The sequence below is a fragment of the Bos taurus genome, chromosome 1, assembly GCF_002263795.3.
Source record: "Bos taurus isolate L1 Dominette 01449 registration number 42190680 breed Hereford chromosome 1, ARS-UCD2.0, whole genome shotgun sequence".
Lineage (NCBI taxonomy): Eukaryota > Metazoa > Chordata > Mammalia > Artiodactyla > Bovidae > Bos > Bos taurus.
In genome coordinates, this window is record NC_037328.1 from 116,790,531 (window position 1) to 116,807,988 (window position 17,458).

Sequence of the window (17,458 nt, forward strand, 5' to 3'; positions counted from 1 at the left end):
AGTATTAAATTCTGAGTGGGAACCTATGTTTGAGGAAAACACAGAAGCCCACGTAAACCTGAGTTCCACTGGGGATTTTTTTTAGAGCCTTCCAGTCTAGTTAGAAAAAGGATAAGTGACATGATGAAGTCACTCAGCTAGTTAGTATAAAGCCAGAACTAGAAGCCCAGAGAGTTTAAGACTGGGTACTGAAGGTAGTTGAGTTTATAAAACTCTTAACATATATCGCTCCGAGATCTTTCAACTTTTAACAATCTCCAGTTGCATTTAAGAGTCATCAGAGATACATTTAAATACATGTGCTGAGCTTCATAGAGAAGGAAATGGCAACACACTCCAGTGTTCTTGCCTGGAGAATCCCAGGGACAGGGGAGCCTGGTGGGCTGCAGTCTATGGGTCGCACAGGGTCAGACACGACTGAAGCGACTTAGCAGCAGCAGCTGAGCTCAGGTCAATGGGGTTGGGTAGAATGAAGTAGAAGTAATATGGCCAGACACAGGCTAATGTGTCTTGAGAAAACTCTTGGCCCCAGGTTCTTATGGACTATGTCACATAATTCTTGTCACAATTCTGTTGTATGATTATTTCCACTCTCATGTCAGAGAGGAGAACACTGAGTCACAGAGATGTTAAGTAACTTTTCCGGGGCCACACAGCGGCATTCAGATGGTGAAGGCTTACACAGAAATGTCCCACGCTCCCTGGCAGGTGGAAAGAACACACAAAAACAGACAAGTCTTACATGGCACAGCTGTTCATAACAAAAGAGTAGGCCTTTTCTGAATCAAGGGGCATTTTTTTTCTTTTTCTTAAAAGTGAAAATCAAAGTACCGTGTATTCAAATTCCTGCTCAACTGTTTTTTCTTTTTTCCCCTAGAAATCAAACCAGGAATAACCTATGCTGACCCCTTGACTGAATTGTCCCCGAGTGTTTCCTGACACAGATCTTTGCTTTCAGTCCCTCACAACTAAAGAATGGGGCTCAACTTGACACTTGCAAAATTACCAGGTAAGCTGTAGGGGAAAATGCAAAGAAAATCCTACTTGATCAATAACAGTTATTTACACCATGTGTCAATTCAGGGGTTTTGGTGGTTGGCAAATCAATTAACAAAATAAACTTGCATTTATCCTTGCCTTCATTAAATGTAAAACGGCAAACATGCAGGATGGCATTGCCGAGAGAACTCTTAACTTGCCATCACTTTGTCTTAAGCTGTTTCATCTAGAGATGATCTCTAAAAGGACAGAAAGATTAAACTAACAATTGGGGAAGTCTTTCAGCTGAAACTAAGGTATATATTACTTACCACATGGAACAGTCTAGACCAAAGACAACATCTACCTGCACTACTGGGTAACTAGAACATGATTGTGCAGGGCAGCTGTACCAGGTCAGTGACACCTGGTCGTCTGCACGACTTTGGTATTTCATCCCCACCTGGCAGGTACAGCAGTGACATATGGTTGATGCTTTCACAGTTGGTGTCAAAATGTGACATGGTCCCATGAGCAACAGTGGATTGTCTCCAAAAGCAAAAGGAACAAGGGTCTCCATCACATTTCATTCAGAATGTGACTGCTATTCATGACACAAATCAAAATTATGGCCTGACATTGAGACAGACCACCTACTAAGTACCAGATACTGTGCTTGAAATGTGCGCAGAGCATGTTTAACTCTCAGAAGACCCAGCAAAATGGCTGCTATTTATTCCATTTCACAAAGCTAAGAAGTGACTGAACCAGCATTGTCAAAGAGGACTTTCTAAATGGTGTGCTAAGTCACTTCAGTTGTGTCCGACTCTGTGCGACCCCACAGACAGCAGCCCACCAGGCTTCCCCGTCCCTGGGATTCTCCAGGCAAGAACACTGGAGTGGGTTGCCATTTCCTTCTCCAATGCATGAAAGTGAAAAGTGAAAGTGAAGCCACTCAATTGTGTCCAACCCTCAGCGACCCAATGGACTTCAGCCTTCCAGTCTCCTCCGTCCATGGGATTTTCCAGGCAAGAGTACTAGAGTGGGGTGTCATTGCCTTCTCCATCTAAATGGTATAGATGACCTTATCTGCAAAGCAGAAATAGAGACACAGACATTGAGAACAACTACATGGATACCAAGGGGGAAGAGGATGGGGAGGAACTGGGAGATTGGGATTCACACACATACACTATTGATGCTATGTATAAAATGGATAACTAATAAGAACATACTATATAGAACAGGGAACTCTACTTAATGCTCTGTGGTGACCTGAATGGGAAGGAAGTCCAATAGGGAGGAGAAATATATATGGCTGATTCAGTTTGCTATATAGTGGAATTAGCACAACATTGTAAAGCAACCATACTCCAATAAAACTTAATTTGAAAAAACATTAACAAACAGGACTGCAATGCCCTTGATCTCCACTGTCCAGTATAGGAGCCACGTGGGACTAATGAGGTATCTGACTACAAAATCCATGCATTTCTTCAGCACACACAGTACACACACAATCCCCCTTACACACAAACACAGGCAACCACAGCCCCAGCACACATACCACAATATCTCTCTCACACCTTTGCATGCATGCTCAGTTGTGTCCAATTCTTTTCGACCCTATGGAGTGCAGCCTGCCAGGCTCCTCTGTCCATGGGATTTCGCAGGCAAAAACACTAGAATGGCTTGCCGTTTCCTTCTCCGGGGGATCTTCCTAACCCAGGGATCGAATCTGCATCTCCTGCATTAGCAAGGGGACTCCTTGCCACTACTGAACCTGGGAAGCCCCACCCTCAAACACACACTGGCACAAGATGATGATTTACTTTGGCACTAGTGCTATTAGGTCATTGCCTTTGCTAACTTAATCTAAAAGGAGTTGGAGCAAGAGTGCAGGGGGGAAATGAAAAAGGAAATTTGACCGTAACTCTCCCTCTGTAATCAAGCTCTGCACTAAATAACACAGAGAATAACATCCAAGGAAACAAGGAGTGTGTGAGATATGAGAAAATAGCCTTTATGCTGTAAAAAACAGCTTCAAATCTTCATTAATTGAATCACAATTATACCTGTCATTAAAAATGTTTCCTAACTCAGCCAAGTTCTTTACTGACAGCAAAGAACCACATGATAAAACCTCCTGGGTAAAGAAAGCCACTCACTTTAAATGGACGTTGTTCCTGAGCAGGAACACTGCAGAGAACTGCTTCTGGGCATAGCCACAGGCATTAGGAAAACTGGAGGCAATAATATAGAAAAGAAATGATGGGAGGTAGCTGGCAGGAAGGAATATGCCATAGTCTTAATTCTTAAAAAAAAAAAAATCAAGTGTCACAAAAAACTCTCTATATTCAGTTTTGAGCCTTCCAGAGCAGCCCACAGATGACTGTTCCCTCTACTACCACAGTGTTTCATAGAATAACCCATAACAGGTTTTAACCACTAGTTTGTTTAAGCTGCATCGTAAATGTGAAATTTGCAAATGAAGTAATAACCAAACCCAAGCCTATTCCACTGAAGTAAGAAGTCCTGTATTCCAAAATGCTAATCTCATACATAAACTAAGGATGCAAATACTGTGAGGTGACAGGATTGGCAGACACTCTCAAAGCTACAAAACAGTTCAATCATTACCGTGAAAAGAGGTCAGTTGGCCTTGGTATTATTTATGACTCAGAGTACACATCAGGACTATTTCTGACATTCTGATTTAAGACTAACTTTAATAATAACCATAACTGATCAGTAAATCATTATTTAATAAGATTGCTTGTTCATACAATTAAAATTTTAAAGTATACAATGGACACAAAATTCCTAATCAACACAGACAAGTAGGGGATCCTTCTATCCCACAATGGACAGGCATAGCAGATCCAGGGAGCTAACACTAAGATTTTAAATACTCCATGCCTACTATGTACACTGGGCTTCCCCGATGGCTCAGCGGGTAAAGAATCTGCCTGCAATGCAGGAGACACAGGAGACTCCGGTTCAATCCCTAGGTCAGGAAGATCTCCTGGAGAAGGGAATGGTAACCCACTCCAGTACTCTTGCCTAGAGAATCCCATGGACTGAGGAGCCTGGCGAGCGACACTCTAAAGGACTGAGAGACTAAACACGCAGTAGGATCTGTGGCCAGTGATCCATTCTATTTGTACTCACCATGGCTTTGAAAATCACTGTTACAAGGTATAGCCAGTGTTTCAGGAGATGGTGTAGCTGCCCCTTTTCGGTGGGGTGCCTCAGTTGGACCACTCATCCTAATTAAAAGTTACTTGTCCTCTCCATACTTCCTTTAGGTGTCTATTCTGGGTTAGATGAAAGGGACTGCTAATAGTTTAATTGAAGAAATTAATTCAAGCAGGTACCTTAATCCAGGTAAAACTGCATATCTTAAGAAGCTTCTAAGGTTATGGATGATGATATGTATCTGGTGGTACAGAAGCAGCCAAGACGGAGACACTTCATTAAGTCAAAATTGGCTTGAACGATACTGTTTAAGACAATATTTGAAACTGGCAACCGTGATACAGATGGCAGCTGAATCAGGCATTTTAAACTTATAAATACTATGGGTCTCATCATAACAGGCTAGTCCAGGTATAAATTACCAGCCTGTTTAAGGATATTTAAGCCAGGGAAACCAGTTTTTAAAAACACTTCTAGCAGAGAATAAAAGGGAAAGAATTAAACAGAGGACAAGGTTACTTGGGAAGAGCCTATACACTTAAAATTTCAGGCAGCAATTTAAGAACCTGTTTTTGGATTAAAAATCATCCAAACTCTCTTCCTTGGTTCACTTCTTCAAAGAAGGAAAACAAAGTACATACTACGCTGCCTGTCATGTAGGGAACTGAGGGCTAAAATCATGCTGTTAGCCCTAAAACAAAATCATTCCAAAGCGTAACTGTCATTATAGTAAACGTTATTAGTGAGACGTGAAAATTCAGAAATGACTTAAGTCACAACCCAAAAGTTCACTTGTAACAGTTTCAGTTTTCAAAAAAAAAAAGCAGCAGCAGCAGATAAAAGTAACCATATGCCCAGGAGATTTATAGGGGGAATGACCTGAGGGATTGCAGACAGCTATGCAGGTCCAACCCCTGTGGAGGAGAGACGAGCACAGGGAGCAAATAGGAAGATTCATATTTCTGTGTAGTTGGAAGGAAGTTTTGACCAGACTGACAAAAAGTGCTCCAGCCAAAGTCATCATCAGAGGAACCCCTACTGCCCCAGGAGCAGGCTTGTCTTAATGTTCCTACTGTGCTCAGTTACTAGTTAGGAGTGATCCATGGAAGTGTGGCATCAGCAGGAAAACAGTGCTGGGTTCAGAGCACTGAGCTAGAGCTGCCCGTCAATTACTTTCCCTGCAGCTGGAGATCTGAGAGGCCCCTTCTCATGGCTGTTACGCAAACCCAATGTTCATAAACTGTTTCACTGATTATGTGATACAATGGTAAGGCTCATGAACTCAAGATTTCAAAATAGCAAAAGGTTTAAAATTTTCATATTCTTAGCGTAATAGGTATAATCTAGCTTATAAATAAAAGTAGGTACCAGGCTGCAATTATTTTTAAAAATTGTCCTCCTTGATAATAAATTTAAATACTAATGACAATTGTCCCTTTCTGTCTTTCTTCCTAACAATGCTCCCTAAACTTTTTTAAGTATTACCCACCCTCCCCCCAAAAAAACAAAATGACCTCCTAGTTTTACTCTTTTGCATTTCAAATAGCTTAAAACTGAGAGAGAGAAAAAGATATTTCAAAGAGCCTGCCAAAGACTGCACTAAAATAACTACATGCTACCCTTCTGTTGTATGAAATTTTAATTTGCTGCTCCCCAGTTTATTCAATTTGTAATTATATCAAAACTGAATTAAAAATTGAGTCAAGATCATTTTCACTGGTATATTTATTTTCATTCAAATGATTAGCACAACCAACCAGAAATTCACATTTTACTCAAAGGACTTGGTGAGAGAAGTGGGATTCAGGGGTGAGGTCACTAATATTTTTTAATGTTTGTGTGTTTGTTTCTTTATTGAACTACAGCTGATTCACAATGTGGTATTAGTTCCTTGTATACAGCAAAGTGATTCTGGTGTACAGCAAAACAAAATACATATTCTTTTTCATATTCTTTTCCATTATGTTTATTACAGGATACTGAGGGTCGCTCTCTGTACTATAGAGTAGGACCTTGTTGTGTGAGACCACCAATTCTTTAGCCACTCAAAACATTAACAGTGCACTAAATTAAAAAAAAAAAAAAAAAAACAGTGCACTAAATAGACTCTTTAAAGTACTAAAGACATTTTTTAACTAACCCGAAACATCAGTACTTCAGCCTGTAAGAAAGCCTGGCTTGAGTAGGGCATGCATGCGAAACATGAAGTGACCTCTCCCCACTTCTCCTACAGATAATGAGCTGCATGGCCCAGGGAATCACACCCCAAGTAACACAAGCGATGGATCTGGAAAGAATACCACCGTTCACAACGAATTCGACACTATCGTCTTGCCTGGGCTTTACCTCGTTATATTCGTGGCAAGCATCTTGCTGAATGGTCTAGCAGTATGGATCTTCTTTCACATTAGGAATAAAACCAGCTTCATATTTTATCTCAAAAACATAGTGGTTGCCGACCTCATAATGACACTGACGTTTCCATTTCGAATAGTCCATGATGCAGGACTTGGACCTTGGTACTTCAAGTTTATCCTCTGCAGATACTCTTCGGTTTTATTTTACGCCAACATGTATACTTCCATTGTGTTTCTCGGGCTGATAAGCATTGATCGCTACCTGAAGGTGGTAAAGCCATTTGGCGACTCTCGCATGTACAGCATAACCTTTACAAAGGTTTTATCTGTCTGTGTTTGGGTGCTCATGGCTGTCCTGTCCTTGCCAAACATCATTCTAACCAATGTCCAACCAACTAGGGAAAATATTCATGAGTGCACGAAACTTAAGAGTCCTTTGGGAGTGAAATGGCATAATGCCATCACTTACGTCAACAGCTGCTTGTTCGTGGTTGTGCTGGTGATACTGATCGGGTGTTACATTGCCATTTCCAGGTACATTCACAAATCCAGCAGGCAATTCATAAGCCAGTCAAGCCGAAAGCGAAAACACAACCAGAGCATTAGAGTGGTCGTGGCTGTGTTCTTCACCTGTTTTCTACCCTATCACTTGTGTAGGATTCCCTTTACTTTCAGTCACTTGGACAGACTTTTAGATGAGTCGGCACACAAAATCCTGTATTACTGCAAAGAAATGACACTTTTCTTGTCTGCGTGCAACGTGTGCCTGGACCCAATCATTTACTTTTTCATGTGTCGCTCATTTTCAAGAAGGCTATTCAAAAAATCAAACATCAGAACGAGGAGCGAAAGCATCCGATCACTACAGAGTGTTAGAAGATCCGAGGTCCGCATATACTATGATTATACTGACGTGTAGGAATTCAAGGTCACCAGGCCCACTCTTGTTTGTCAGCATGTACAAAGTGTAAATAAATGTGTATTTTCATTATCCTTGCTTGAGCCCATCAAAATGTGGATGAAAAGAGAACTGAAATGTTATGAATTTGAGGTATAATTTGGAAATGAGGAAAACATTAAGGGATAAGGAAGAAAGTGAAACTGATGAGATGGCATATGGCTGAGCAGCGGGGATCATGACTCAAAGTTTAAGGAGCAGATTTCAGGGGCAGCAAAGGCCACAGCTATGCCAGTGCTCTGCAGTCATCTTCCAGGAAGTACTGATGCTCTGAAGCCACTTTTGCGAGGACAGGAAGTAGAGAGAACTCTGTTCGACCTTGATCCTTAAGATTTGGGAAAGATAATGCTGTTTTCAACACAGCTCATTTGTTGCAGATGTAACTGAGTAAACACGGATTGCTAGGTTTCTCTGTCATTGTATCTATGACCTGCCCACAACATTAGCCACAGTCCCGTGTCTATGTTTACGTTTACGCACATTAGAAAAACTTGCACAGTGCAGGAGTAGGCAAGGAGGTTCAACTGTATTTTTTTAAGCAATACACTTGAAAAGACTCAAGTCACTTAACTGATTTTAAACTTAGGTTATTTCAGAGAAGAAAAAAGTATGAGTATTAAGACAAGTCAATTTTGATGAGACACTGAACATACAGTGCCATTTTTATACCCCTGTGCTGCGTTTGAATTCCTATGTGCTAGGGGCAGAGAACAGAAGATGAAGGCTGCATTAATAGTCAAGTACATATAGTGTATTTAAAAGCCATCTAATAATCTTTATTTTACAAAAACTATAGTTTTAAATTATATCCCATCTCTAATAGGAATATCATTCGTTTTAAACCTTCAGTTGTAGAGCTCAATACATCAAGTCAAAAAGATTAAGGGTAACTTAAAATCTTAGAATAATTTCTCCTTCTTCAATATAAACCTTTGAACCTTCATGCTTTTTCAAAGCCTTCAGCTGCCTGACCATTGTCTAGGTTCCTAACATGGGACAAGGAGCCAGGGGAGCATTAAAAGACCAGGCATGAAGGCATGTTTGCTGATGAAAAGGTATCACTATGGTTAACGAAGACAAAGCAGACGTACATGTATAACACAGTGCAAGGCTTCATTTTATTTAGACTCGTACAAACGATCTGCAAAATTCTGAAAAGCTAAAGTGAGCAAAAAAGAAGGAAGCAGGTCCCAAAAATAACTCAGCCTAACAGTGACTACCAAGGTTAGTTAGGTTCAAGAACAGAAAAGGGGTCTAATAGGTGAGTCAGGTTTAACAGAAGGGATAGAAGCAAAGAGGTTAAAACAACTGTCTAAGGACCTTTATCAGTATCTATTGCTCCATCAAGATTCCAATTCCATAAATTCCAGGGGATCTACATGAATTAATACACATCTCTGTTGGACACGTGCCTAGCTACCACCACCTGCTGCTCCTTTTGTTCACTAGCTAGGTTAAGACAGCCATGCGCTACACTAGGTATTTAAGAAGACAGTTTGAAAGGCTAATTCCTTTCTCCATTTTCCTCATAACACCCAGGCTGAGTTACAGCTACCCTATATAAAAAGGAGGAACAATGCTGCAGCTGGGAAAACCCTCAGTACAGGGTGTCCTAGACTCTCCTTCCTCTACTTGGCTCTACATCACAGCTCACAAGTGTGTGTGTGTGTGTGTGTGTGTGTGTGTGTGTGTGTGTGTGTCCTCTACTTGGCTCTACATCACAGCTCACAAATAGTGTGTGTGTGTGTGTGTGTGTGTGTGTGTGTGTGTCCTCTACTTGGCTCTACATCACAGCTCACAAATAGTGTGTGTGTGTCTGTGTGTGTGTGTCCTCTACTTGGCTCTATATCACAGCTCACAAATAGTGTGTGTGTGTGTGTGTGTGTGTGCGTGTGTCCTCTACTTGGCTCTACATCACAGCTCACAAATAGTGTGTGCGTGTGTGTGTGTGCTCTACTTGGCTCTACATCACAGCTCACAAATAGTCCGTGTGTGTGTGTGTGTGTGTGTGTGTGTGTGTGTGTGTGTTCTGTTAAAGGCACACTCACCTTAGAACATGCCTAAAAACTAAGAACCTATCATCTTCATCAAATGATTCCATTTGGTGTTCTGAAACTTAGCAGAGCTAACCCCACACTGCATTTAATTCTCTAAAATTCAGGCCTCAATTCTAAGAGGCCCTTAAAATATTTCAATCCCATTTTAATGTTTCTAAAATTGTACTGCTGTAGAGTTGGTGGGTACATTTAATATAGTGGTTTCATTCTCTGAAATTACATTATTAAATCAATGGGATAGCTTAAAACATTGACTTAGGAAAAAATTTTAAAGTATTATCTCCATTTTCTTAAAGCCATATTACAAAAGCATCAAAATCATACTGCTTGTATTTTACACAAATACTCACACTGTGGTCACAACCAAGAATAAATCAGTCACATGACTAACATAATACCCACAGGAGTAACGTAAAATATTGTGTTGGTGTCATAAGTTAATATAAACTGCTGCACTAACATTGAATAAAGCAAAAATTCTATTTGGTTTTTAATTAATTTAAAATTTGGAAACAATTTTAAATTTGAAATCTAAAATTTCTTACATGGAACTTTTGGATTATATTCAGTATTTTAGGACCCACTTAAGGCAGCGATTTTAACATAGCTATTTTTATTTTATGCAAATGAGAAATATATTCAGATAATTTCAAAAAGAAATTTTTCTATTATTCATAAAAATTACATGCAGAGAAATTTACCTTGCAGAATATCTTTTGGTGTGCATATTACTAACTCTGTTATATTCATTATACCATTCATACCACCATTTTATTCTCATTTCCAAATAGTATATCAGTATTTTGTTTCTCAATTAAAGTTTCAAAGGAATAATTTGGAAAATGTGTAAGTTCAAACTAAATACCTAAGCCAAAATTGTGAATACACAGTACAATCTCAAACATAAATTTTATGATCACTGTGGAGAAATGTGATATACAAGAAAAAAATAAAGTAAAGAAACAAGGGCAAAATAAAGCTTGAGGATCACTTAAGTCTCGTAAATAGAGATACTCTCTCAAACAGACCACCACAAGAAAACAGCTTATCAAATCAATAAATACTAGGCAGACGCTATGTTTAAAAAAAACATTATGGCTAAGACGATATTTACAATAATCTTTGGATATGTCTAAATGAATTATAAAAGCATTAAGATCAAACATTTTCAAATTTAAACATAAACATCTGGTAGATGCTGAATTAGCTGTGCTCTGTCCCCCTCCCAGCCCTCTATCACCATCTAGTGGTAAAATTTATGAAACAACTGAAAACGACTCCAGTCCTATTTACTGCTTGTGACTACACATACAGTCATCTTTAGTGCTAACAAAAAGCAGTGTGTGTGTGGGGGGGGGGGGGGGGGTGTGTGGGTGGGTGGGTGTGTGCGCGCGTACGTGCGTGCGTGCATGTGTGTGTGATGGGGCTGGGGGGTGCCGCTTCACAGGGGAGGGCACAACAGTCCTGGAGCTGCCTAGATAAATGTAAGATGGAAATGTTTGACAAAAAATAAGGCCTATAAGAAATAATGTTGTTGTTTAATTGCTAAGTCTTGTCCAACTCTTTTGCAACCCCATGGGCTATAGCCCGTCAGGCTCCTCTGTCTGTGGGATTTCCCAGGTAAGAATACAGCAGTGGGTTGCCTTTTCCTCCTCCAGGTAAGTTACAGATGTGTCTTAAAAAAATAAAATAAAAAGGCTGAAATATACATAGATTTCATAGGGAAACGGAACAAATATTGACTATGCTTTTTGACATACAAAAAAATTTATTTAAATATAATTTACCGTTTCAAAATTTATTAGAATTAGACTAATATTGTTAGTGTTAAAATGTTTAACTTATCAAAAAATGTATGAGATTCAAATGGCAACTTTTATTTTGAATATTCTTAAATTTTTCTTCTAAGCTACAATACTGAGATTTAAAAAATCATCTAAAATGATTTAAGAAAATGGTGTAATGTGGCTATTAGATAACCTAGGCTTTCCTTGCCTCATTTGGAAACTCAAGATATGGAATTAAATCAGAAATTCCTTTCTTTCAAACACCTTCCTAGGCAAGTATTCTTAATAAAGTGGCCAGCTTCTCTTTGAATAATGCTAGAGAAATCTGTTGATTGCAGCAGCTCTTAGAAACAAGCCACACATCAGATTAGATCATCCTAACTTATCAACAAGAATCCAGAATAGTCGACCAGATTGGCCAAAGCTTCTAAATCTAGGTTTAAATGTTACAAGCAAGACTTTCCAACAAGACTCTAGACACGTTTACCTGAACACAGATACAAACACACAGTACTTATAACTAGGGCTAAGAGATTTAGTATACCAAAGATAACTCAGCTCCCTAACCTATGATAGCTTCCAGGTGGTGCTAGGGGTAAAGAACCCGCCTGCCAATGCAGGAGACATAAGAGACTCAGGTTTAATCTCTGGGTCAGAAAGATCCCCTAAAGAAGGAACTGGCAACCCACTCCAGAGTTCTTGCCTAGGGAATCCCATGGACAGAGGAGCCTGGAGGGCCACAGTCCATGGCTCAGTCGCCAAGAGTTGGACACAACTGAAGGGACTGAGCACACACAAAAATACACCTTAAAAATCACTTCCCATTCTTAAGATTGTTACTACTATCCCACAAAATACCTTCAGTAACAGTGAAGCCATCTGTCAATTACCAAAAATAAATTCAGTGTTTTTTCAAAATGTCATATCAACTGTATTTTTAGATTTTTATGTGCTATTTTATGCAGCTAGGGAAATGCAAACATTAAACACAATGGAAAAAATGAATGTGTAAAGAGATGAATACTGGGCCAAATACTTACGTGATAAAAATTTGGAATCACCTAGATCAGAACTTCTCAACTCCACTGAACCCAATGCACTCTTTCTGTGAGATATGCTTCAATGTATTTTTAGTAGTAGTAGCATTAGGGCTTCCCAGATGGCACCAGTGGTAAAGAACCTGCCTGCCAGTGCAGGAGAAATGAGACATGGGTTCGATCCCTGGGTCAGGAAGATCCGCTGGAGGGGAGCATGGCAACCCACTCCAGTATTCTTGCCTGGAGAGCTCCATGGACAGAGGAGCCTGGCGGGCTATGGTACATAGGGTCACAAACAGTCAGACACGACTTAGTCTGAGCACAAATGAGCACAAGCAGTAGTGTTAGTCATCAGTTATGTCCAACTCTTTGCGACCCCCATGGACTGTAGCCTGCCAGGTTTCTTTGTCCAAGGGGTTCTCTAGGCAGGAATACTGGAGTGAGCTACCATTCCCTTCTCCAGGGGATCTCCCCGACCCAAGGATCAAACCCAGGTATCTGTCCGACATTGCAGGCAGATTCTTTACCATCTGAGCCACTAGGGAAGTTCAATGTATTTTTAGTACACTGATAATATAATCTATCCATACATGCATACCTCGCCTTGTATGGTAGTGTGGGACCATAAAAATGAGGACTGCGTCACTTTCTCTATGGTATCCAAGGAGGCTCCGTACCTTTGGGTTTGATAAACGCCATCACCATCACCCAGGCACCTGAATGGAAATTCAGAGTCATCCAATGGCTCTTCTTTCCTTCCCCCCACTAGCAGCCCTGCACCCAGTCCTGCAAGTCTGCCCTCACACACGGGGGACAAGCTAGGCCTCCACCCCGAATGGCCCCGTGTCAGGCCTAGCTCAGGCTGGAGGCGGCTGTGTGAGCTCACAGACCAGCAAGGACCTGTGAGCACAGCAAAAAACCTTGGCCCCACCTCCCACTGTGTGTCCAGCTGAGAGGAGAAAATGAACCAACCTCACCTTGATTTTAAACTGCCAGCACTTCTGCTAGGAGCCTCAAGCTTCCCATTCTGGCCTAGGCCCTCACATATTCCTTTCTAGAACTTCTAACACTACACAGCTATTTGCTAATGAAATAAAAATAGCTAACTTTTATTGGCATTCCCTACAAAGCAGGCATCATTTTGAGCTCCTGACCTGACTACCTTTATGCCCTTGACAAACTCCAAGGAAGCACTGGCATTAACATCCTCAGGGACACACAGGTCAGAAAGGCTATTGCTGGGATCCAGACTTAGGCCATCTGGCTCCAGAAGCTCTGCTTTCAATCAGTCTCAATAATGAAGTGAAACACATGCCTTAAGGTGTTACTGATACGACCAAGAGCCTTGCAAATGATTTATGTTGCCTAATGGTAGGAATACAAACACACTGCAAATAAGGTTGGGAATGAAGCTAAGCAGCACTCTTAAGCAAAGTCTCAATAATTCCTTTACTAAACCTGAAAGATTATACTATTAAGAGAACATTGAGTCCAACAATCACACATATTTGGTCATTTTACTCCCTCATAATTCAGACGAGGGGGCTTCCTTGGTGGCTCAGCAGTAAAGAATCCACCTGACAATGCAGGAGACGAGGGCTCAATCCCTGGGTCAGGAAGATCCCCTGGGGAAGGAAATGGCAACCCACTCCAGTATTTTGCCTGGAAAATCCCCCATAGACAGAGAAGCCTGGCAGGCTACAGTCCATATGGTTGCAAAGAGTCGGACATGACTTAGTCACTAAACAACAATTCAGATAAGCATATAATTCATGATCAAAACCTGGCTACTTTTGAGTGTGGAAGTGTCAATTACTGAGCTGGCACAGGTGTAAACTGAGACAGTGTAAACAAACCTGGACATATGGCCCCTATGCTCACAGCACATCTGAAAATTCATGTCTGTGAGGATTGCGTTACCCAGTTAAACAAGCAGTTTAGGACAAGGATAAAGATATCAAGAAACCCAGCCATTTCATCAAGTTGAAGCCCCACCATGAAGTCTCTTCTGTCCAGTTTACTAGCACAAACTATGAACCCCTGGATGCTGGACTCACAACTATTCAACAAAAATCTCTAATGGAGGTTTCCTGGGAATGTGGATAATGGTTTCTAGGTCAGTGCTCATTGAGAATGGCTTTGTTTAATACCAAAAGAAAGAACCCTGCTCACCAAATTTAGTACTTTTGCCTTGGCAAGCATAACATAATCCAAATTTTAATTTAAATTTTCTCTCTCCTCTGCAACAAAACCATCACGGATCTGTCACACTGTTAACAACTAAGTACAAAATTTATGACTGCTGTGACTTCAACAGAATTTTAGAAAAGGAGGCTGCAGCATTCACTTTTCCAAGGCACAGGCCTCTGCAGAGGCAACTAAACAAACTGGTGGGATAACAAAAGTGGTCAGGATATTGGGCCACCAAGGGTACCGGTGTCAGGGAACTATTATACAACTAGGGTTAGATAATCGCCCCCTACAAGAAGTATGCCAGGCTCCAGAAGAAACAGAACATGGGAACCCAATGAGCCTGCTGGTCATGATGAAGTCACACAAGTGGAACCACACGTCCTCCTTCAACCTGTCTGTGCTCTCCCTGGGAATCAGACAAGGGCAACACGCACAGCTGCTCCCCGAACAGCTCATTCAAGGAACAGACACAGAAACTTGGCCCCGTTGAGTCTTCATTCTGACACCAACTGGTCTGTGAAAAACAGCCCACAATTCCCTGCTGTGCTCCGAACGTTAACTAAACAGATATGTAGCTCTCTACAGCATGAATGGCCTAAAACCACAGAAAAACTTCTCAGTCACACCGCCAGTGAAACTAAATTGCCAAAGATGACCACACAACACTCACACAAACCAGAGGTATATACAAGTGTGCTTGGCTAATAGCAGCTTGCTAGACAGAGAAGACTGAGTATACAAATTTCAGGTATGGCTTACTCGTTGGGTAAAAAAATAAACAGGAAAAACAAAAAACAAAAAAAACAACCCTGCATTCAATTTAACCTCAGATAAGTTCCCTGAAGTCTCCCCACCACAAAATCTTCCCCTAAACTTGAGAGCACCTTCTCCTCCCACACATCACATAGCTGAACAGGCGACATCGGTTTATCAAAACACCTCTGGGAAAATTTATCTAGCTGATAAATGTTCACACATGGAGGCATGGGAAAGTCTTCTAGCTTATATATGAGTTGACTTGAGTTTTGTGCTAGCAGAACAGCCTGCTGGTGGCCTGTCAAATATACACTGGACATCTGTTTGATTATTAAAGAAAGAGCACGCTGACCAGGAGTAAAGAATGTTCATTTCAAAAATAAAGAGTAAATGCCTCTCTTCCTGGGACACCAGTGCTGGTGTTCTGTTGATGATAAGACTCTCTTCCCAGGTGCCATGTCCATACTGATTCACTGTGTGTGTGCTGATTTTTTTTTCTTTTTTTTTTTTTTTTGAAACCTTGAAGGAATGCATCCCTGGCTTGTTTTATGTTCTTTGTTCTGACAAGACATCAAACTGCACTGAAAACCATGTTCTTTGGAGCGATTCCTCAGAGTTATCTGAGAGGCTGTGCCCCAGGCTTTATTCCTCAGTTTGGCTCAAATAAAACTCTTCTCCTTTCCTATCACAGGTTCTTTATTATTTTCCTCAACATAATCAGAATGAAGTATTTACATTCATTAAGTCTCCTTCTGACTGAAGCTTCTCTCAGTGGCTTCTGAAGACTCGTTTTCCTAACTTGTTCAAATGATTTACTAAAAAGCTGAGCAGAGTGCTAAGCAAATAAATCGTCTTATAAACAGTGTACTATCCTCTAGCAGGAGTCCCCAAACTCTGGGATCTAATGTCTGGTGATCAGAGGTGTAATAGTAATAGAAATAAAGTGTGCAATAAATGTCATGACACTGAATCATCCCAAAACCACCCTGATCCCCAACCCATGGGAAAATTTTCTTTCACGAAACTAGTCCCTTGTGCCGAAAAGGTCGGAGACTGCTCCTCCAAGGGACTCATCCTGTGCTGTGCTCAGACACTCAGTCATGTCAGACTCTCTGCGACCCCCATGCACTGTAGCCCACCAGGCTCCTCTGTCCATGCAATTTCCCAGGCAAGAATACTGGAATGGGTTGCCATTTCTTTCTCCAGGGGACCTTCCCAACCCAGGGACTGAACCCACTATTCTTGCATCTCTTGTATTGCAGGTGGGTTCTTTACCAATGAGCCACCTGGGAAGCCCAGGAAGTCCATCTCATTTATCTTTACCCACAGGACCAGATACAACAGTTGGGGGACATTCCCTGCCTCTTTCCCATTTGGACAATACACATTCACTCAACAAACATTCTGAGTGCCTACTACAAGAATGGGCACTGGGGAGACCAAAATAGGCCAACAAAGATTGCCATTGCCCATTCTGGCTGGGATGGATATTAAAAAAAAAAAAAAGGCGACATAGGAAGAATATGAACAATGGCAAGATAGCAGAGACATGCCTAAGTTAGTGACAGGTGAGTCTTAAGAGCAAATGGGAGCAGAATGAAATGAGAAAGGATATTATTTTGGAGGCTCAGAGGGATAAAAGAAAATAGCCTCTTCTGCTTCATGGCCATCTTCTCAAAAAATTATACCTACAGGAGGAAATATATGCACTGAGATTTTATTTTTGTGACAGTGAGTTCTCAATATCTATTATTAGCAACAAAGAAAAATTTTTTGAGTAATTCAACTAACTGAGACTAGGCATTCAGCTCATGGCTCAATATTAGTGCTTATTTCAAAGTGAGGTTTTTGTTAGGTCTACAAAACATAAATATTGCTCACATCAGTTCTTTTTATAAACTGTCACTTCTGCCAATCTTCCAGTAGGGGGAGATATTGTAACAGACATTTGTGTCTCCAATTACAATTTTCACATAAAGGGGAGAACATAACTGCCAATGAATTCCTGTGCCCGTTGCTCATTTCAAGAGTCTTTACAAAAAAAATAAAGAAGAAAGAAACCATTGTTTTACAAAATAATGGGTAATTATGTCTTAAAGATATAAATCCTGCTACCCTCTTCCACTACCCTAAATCA

At 40.8% G+C, this 17,458-nt stretch overlaps 2 protein-coding genes across 13 annotated transcripts in view; one reads left to right on the top strand and one right to left on the bottom strand.

The window, feature by feature from the left end:
• GPR87 (G protein-coupled receptor 87) overlaps positions 1 to 7,532 on the top strand; it is a 41,281-nt gene extending 33,749 nt beyond the window's left edge. For 2 of the 3 annotated variants that reach the window (XM_059887235.1, XM_059887232.1), the window contains exons 2-3: positions 878 to 1,009; positions 6,410 to 7,524. In XM_059887235.1, coding sequence (XP_059743218.1) covers positions 976 to 1,009; positions 6,410 to 7,452 — 1,077 coding nt within the window. In that variant the 5' untranslated portion in view covers positions 878 to 975 and the 3' untranslated portion in view covers positions 7,453 to 7,524. Of the gene's footprint in view, positions 1 to 877; positions 1,010 to 6,409 lie in introns of all 3 variants that reach the window. The other variant, NM_001205451.1, reaches the window with a different exon arrangement.
• MED12L (mediator complex subunit 12L) overlaps positions 1 to 17,458 on the bottom strand; it is a 362,689-nt gene that overhangs the window by 135,664 nt on the left and 209,567 nt on the right. The window lies entirely within an intron of this gene.